We start from the raw sequence: 5,997 nt of genomic DNA, 5'->3' as shown, positions 1-5,997 counted from the left end.
GTAATAATATTAAAGTAAAATTTATTAATTAAAATAGGTTAAATTTATTACTTTATTATATTTATAATTTTTTTTTTTTTTTTGTGAATAGGGTTGTCAAACATGTCTCTTTTTTTTTTTTTTTTTTTTTTGGTTAAAGGATCGAGTTAAACATTTTTAAGCCCCGCAGTCCATGTCATGATCTTATCATGGTAACAGTTCAATTCAATCTTATCATGGTACCACAGTTTCAACGTGCACAGAAGAGTGAAAGCAACCACCTATGTAATTAATGGGCCCAATTTATTAGGCTGGGCCTGTTAGTTTATGGTACCTAATAAATATTTAAATATATATTAAAATGTTCAACTCTTTATTAAAGTTTTTAAGGGCACAAACCTTAACAAGATATCCCTTGTCTCCATACATCTTCATTTTCTATTTCAAAGTTCTATCATGCCTTCCTTATGAGCAGGAATTCGGGGGTCTCATTGAGGGGGTGAGGGTCTCTCGGAATAGGAATCAAGATCACCTGTTAAAAATTGGTGTCCCATACTGTGTTAAACTTATCAAAGTTTGGCACATCAACTAATTTAATTTATATTAAATATGTTAACTAATTTTGTTGACTTTATTAGAGATTTAATTTTTTTATAAATAAAAAATTAAAACTTTATTTGGTTTAACATAATATGGGACATAACAGGAGATCTTAATTCCTCTAATAGTGCTGTAGTGACTCACCTAATGTATGCTAATCACACTCTTATATTTGTTAAAGCATTCATGGAAAATATGAGAGCAATCCAAGAGTACATTGAATGCTATTGTGGTTGGTCGAGTCAAAAGATCAACATTGGAAAATAAAAAGTTTACTTCTCTAACAACTCTGAGTACATGACTAAAGATGATATTCTAGATTTTTTTGAGTTTGGGGCCATCGAAGGAGATGAAAGGCTTTTGGGGAACGCTTTATTTGTTTGAAATTGATGTAAGAAAGATTTCAAGTTTATGGTGGGCAAAGTGTATAGTCAGTTGCAAGGATGGAGACCCAAACTTTCTATCTCAAGCAAATCACACTGTGTTCATTCAAAGTGTTGTGCAATCTTTACCCATATACAATATGGCAGTGTTTAATCTTCCTGTGGCGATTCTGAATGAGTTAGAGCGGCTAACCCATCGGTTCTGGTGGACAGGGAGAGTGGATGGAGATTGATATTTATCTTTGATATCTTGGGAGGGATAATATATGTAACCCTGAAATGTTGTGGAGGCCTTGGCCTTTAGACTTTTAAAGATGTTAACTTCTGCCTCTTGGCAAAACTTTGTTGGTTACTGGAAAATTCTCAAGACTCTTTACGGAGTCGTGTGATTAAAGGGAAGTATTTCTCGAATTTTAGCTTTTGGGAGGCGTTCCTACCTGGTACGACATCCCCAGTGGTTAAAAGTTTTTGGGTGTGCAAAGGATTTTATATGTAGCAACTCAGCATTTTCAATCAGCGGAGAGTCTAAGTTGAATATTTGGAAGTTTGAATGGGTTCTTTATTATGATGTCTCGGCTCACAAAGGTGATCTCAACCCACTAGTTTCTCAGCCTTTGACTGTGACTAGTTTGTTGAATGTAGACATGAGTGAAAGGAAATGTGAGGAGGTTAGTGTGGTTTTTGCATCTGCGGGAACAACTTTAGAGTTTACAAAATGCCTCAGCAGGGAAAAGGCACACATTTTTGTTGATGTGGTGGTTAAGGACTCTGATGCTCAACACTAGGTGGTAGCTTTTTTTGTTAATAAAGTGCATTGCATGGACCCATTGGCAGGGGAGCTTCAAGCCCTTCAAGCGGGAGTTAACAAGGTCATCAACTTCGTAATACAACAATGTTTATTGATTGTTTGGTGTTATCCTTGGCAATATAATAGAGGTGATTATGTTTTGGCTGGGTGGGATTTCTCTTGTCCTGGCTTTGTTAATTTGTCAAGTACATTAATTTTGAAAAGAAAGAAGAAAAAATATTTATATAACCTTGGTTTTTAGTATTGGTGTTCTTTGAGCATTTCAAGTGAAAGTTTTGACACTTTGAATTAGATTAAATTAGGCTAATACTATTAGTTTGCATATTAAAGTTTTTCTTGCATTCGTTGTCTAATATATACTTAGAAGGTATATTTTTTAACATTAAATTTTTTTTATCTAAATTTTTCGAAAATATCTCTTTTTAATATTAGTCGTAATGTAATAAAAAAGTTTTAATATAATATTGTATAATTGATAAAAAAAAAACCAATATGTAAAAAGGGTTATTATATTAATAATCTATTTAAAACAATATTGAGATATTTTTATTTTTATATTTTAAAATAATTTTTTTTGTATTTTTATAAAAATTTATATAGAAATTCATAGAAACGAACCAATTAAAATTGTAATCTAATCTTTAAATTAAAAAAAAAAAAAAAGTTAAAAAATAGTAATTTTCTAAAAATATATATATAAATAATTTTTTAATTTACTATTATTATTTATAAAAAAATAATAATAATAATATTTTAAGATAAAGTGCGGCTTAACGGCACCGTTTAGAACAATTTACGGGTTTTGCAGATATATAAGGCCCTAAAGAGGAAGTTTGAAACCCTTGGAGTCTAGATAATTGATCATCACCAACCAACAGCGCTGAAAGCTTCTCAATCTCTTCGTCATCTTGCGATTGAAGAATGATCGAGGTGGTGTTGAACGATCGACTGGGAAAGAAGGTCAAGGTTAAATGTAACGAGGATGACACGATCGGAGACCTAAAGAAGCTGGTTGCGGCCCAGACCGGAACCAGAGCCGATAAGATTCGAATTCAGAAGTGGTACAACATCTACAAGGACCATATTACTCTCAAGGACTACGAGATCCATGACGGAATGGGTCTTGAACTCTACTACAACTGATTCATCCTTCTTCTTCCGTAAGTCGTCGTCTTCTTTTTCTTCCTAAAAGTTTTTCGCTTTTGTTACTTATATATACCCTGCTATTAAATCAATTTTAGTTGCATCTTGGTTGAGAAATTGGTACTGTGATCATGAAAGAAGGAGAAGTCCATGGAAATTATGTGGCTACAATAGGGATTTTAGGAAAATTTTCAGTTTATGATGTTATGGTAACAGTGATTTGTTCTTCTTTTATTATATTTAATTAAAAAAAAAAACTTTATTAATTGATTAGACTATTCTGCTTAGCCATAACAATAAGTTTTTAGTAATACCTTGTTGCCTGTTGGAAGGAATATTAGGAGGTATACTAAATCACTGTAACTCATTCTTCCTTGTTTTATTTTCTTCTTTAAACAAAACCCAGTACTATGAGATCGATATGTGTTGTGTAATTATTTAACATGATTAGTTATGTAAAGTAATCATGGCTGTGAGATTGGAAGTATTATTAAGAATTTTGGTGACAAAAGAGGCTGGGAAAATAAGAGTAGGATGGATACAATTTGCGTGAACGGTACATTGTTGAGTGTAAACACAGTCTCAATCTCAAGATCTTCAGAGCTTTACTATGCTTTCTCACGCAAATTGTACATAAGTCAGAAGAATTTACCATACATATAGCATTTGCTTTTCATATAGATTGCTTATGTTTGGAGAGTAAGGTTAAATACTTTTCTAGTTAGAGACCTTGGGGCTAACATGGGTTCTGCTCAGGAACTCACCAATTTAGGTAAAGGCTAATTAAGAATTTTTGGTCTCTCAGTTTGACATGTACCAAATCTTACTTTTCAGGTCCTTAAAAATTTTTTCCGAACTATTTTAGATTGTTAAATTCAAAGACTTAGCTCTGGTCAATTTTACTAACATGGGAGTTATTTATGTACTAAATTGTGTTACTTGAACTTTGATATCTACCAAATCGTGTCTCCGGAATTTCGATAGGTACCAAATCGTGTACCCTGAACTTTCATCCACCTCAACTTTCATTAGTAAAATTAGACAAAAGTCAAATTTTCAACCGTCTAAAAAGTGCAGTGGAATATGATTTGGTACATGTCAAACTTCGAAGGTAAAAATTCTAATTAGCTTAGGTAAATATCCAATGCATTCACCTACAGTGTAGTTATTTTTGTTGGGGAACTATGCATTTTTGGGATATAGGACCTTGTGATTTTCTATTGTGAAGTTGGAAAGATGAATCCAGAATTTTATCTTATCAAATAGAGAACAATTTACAGTTTAACATCTAATTTGTTTTCTATTATTTAATTTTTTGCTGTCAAATAATCAACTTTATCATTCTTTTACATTTTCTCTTATATTTTTTTAATTTATAATCTTATCTAATGTTACTTCTTCAACCAAACGTGACTGTATTGTGTAAGAGCTGAACGTGACTATATAAGCCTGTGATGCAGAGATGGAATACAGTTAGATTGTTGGTTTTCTTTTTTTGGTCAATTTTGAGTTATTGACAACTTGTCTTCTTTTCACAGGGTTATACACCAACACCAGTGGAAGTTATTAAATGGATGGAATTTCTCCCCCTCAAACCTATGGGAGTGAATATATGGGTATTGTTTTGACATGCCAATATGTAAAAACTGTTGGTCATGTAAAGTGTAGTCAAATATGGATAATAATAACTGTCTGTGTGTGAAAGATTAGCTATTTAGCCTATTTTCTGTGCTACGTACTTATGGTTATATGTGGCGTTTATGTGGGTACTAGTTAGGGGTGAAGTAAAGACCTCTTTAAATTAGTCTATGCACTCTATTTCTATTCTAACACAAATCTTCTAAAGAGATCCTCCACAAATTAATCATCTGAAAAGAGTTATTGCAAGGTTAATGAGTTTTGGTATGGATTTTTAAAGAATATAACTTGCGTTACATAAATCACAAACAAATATGACATATTTTAAGATAGGTTCTACTTATTAAAAACGACTTCACACTTATTATTACTGTTCCTTGTGCAATCATTACTTATATTTAAAAAAAGTTTGGTATTAATAATTTTCACCGAAATGCTAATATGAGCATCTCCGGTACCAAAAATCATCTAGTGCTAATAGCTTAAATGAATAATGAGACTTACATATTTATATTAATTAATTTAATTTGAATTATGTTAATTAGTTATAATGAGTAGTTTTTATTGGTACCATAGTAGCTTGTATCAATGCCCTATTTAATAAAGTTTGTGACATAAGAACATAATCCTAATTTAACCAAACCATTATAATTTTGGTACTAGCTCAATATTTTTGAGCTCTCAAACCAAATTTTGATGGGAGAAACTCAAACTATCATAAAATTTGGTTATATATTTATTGAGTATTGTTAAAGATATATTTAAATTATACAATATTAATTAATGTGTATTTAATTTTAATCACGGATAAATTTAAGTATAAATTATATTATTTTTGATTTTATAGGTGAGATTAATAATACATAATTATATATAAATAGTGTTTTGTAATTTTACCGAATAAAATTCTCTCATTTTTTTAGAGGCAGCAGATCCGTGGTGGGAAAAATCAACAAGAGCACGAGAGTCACGCCCTTCAGAAACGACTGTTACCGTTCAAAATTGAAAAGGACCAATTCAGCAACCCCAGAACCCAAATCCAAAAAACGTACCTAAAATAATCAAAGTACCCTACCACAACAAAAAGAGACCCGTATACCCATGTGTACAAATTCACTCACACCGTTGATATCACTCACACATGTACTGCCCACCAACTCATTTTATTTTGTAAATTGTTGTACCACTACCACCAAACCAAAACACTACCACAGCCGTCAATCATTACTTTTGCCAAAATTTGGATCGTCCACTTACAATAAACATTTTTCAATGAATAGTTCTCAACTTTCAATAATTTACTTTCGTCCTACTAATATGATTACAAATTCACAAACAATCAATATATTATGATCTGTTTCATAATGAACGAACCAAACGAGTAACACCGTTATATATATATATGTATGTTGGCTTCAGATACAATAATTGATTCAATTATGGAAG

At 31.6% G+C, this 5,997-nt stretch overlaps 1 protein-coding gene across 1 annotated transcript; it reads left to right on the top strand.

Annotated features, from left to right (window-relative positions):
- Nucleotides 1–2,594: 2,594 nt before the first annotated feature.
- On the top strand, nt 2,595–4,743 carry LOC115707799 (ubiquitin-like protein 5). The gene is made up of 2 exons (XM_030635870.2): nt 2,595–2,930; nt 4,452–4,743. Exon 1 carries the CDS (start codon nt 2,692–2,694, stop codon nt 2,911–2,913), a length of 222 nt encoding a protein of 73 aa, XP_030491730.1. The 5' UTR covers nt 2,595–2,691; the 3' UTR covers nt 2,914–2,930; nt 4,452–4,743.
- Nucleotides 4,744–5,997: the final 1,254 nt, after the last annotated feature.

Source organism: Cannabis sativa, chromosome 1 (assembly GCF_029168945.1).
Source record: "Cannabis sativa cultivar Pink pepper isolate KNU-18-1 chromosome 1, ASM2916894v1, whole genome shotgun sequence".
In the NCBI taxonomy this organism is placed as follows: Eukaryota; Viridiplantae; Streptophyta; class Magnoliopsida; order Rosales; family Cannabaceae; genus Cannabis; species Cannabis sativa.
The sequence above is the reverse complement of the archived record's forward strand: the minus strand, read 5'-3'. Positions and strand labels throughout refer to the sequence as shown.

Bases quoted from the DNA above. Each gene is read 5' to 3' on its own strand.
- LOC115707799 (XM_030635870.2), top strand. From the start codon at position 2,692: ATGATCGAGGTGGTGTTGAACGATCGACTGGGAAAGAAGGTCAAGGTT.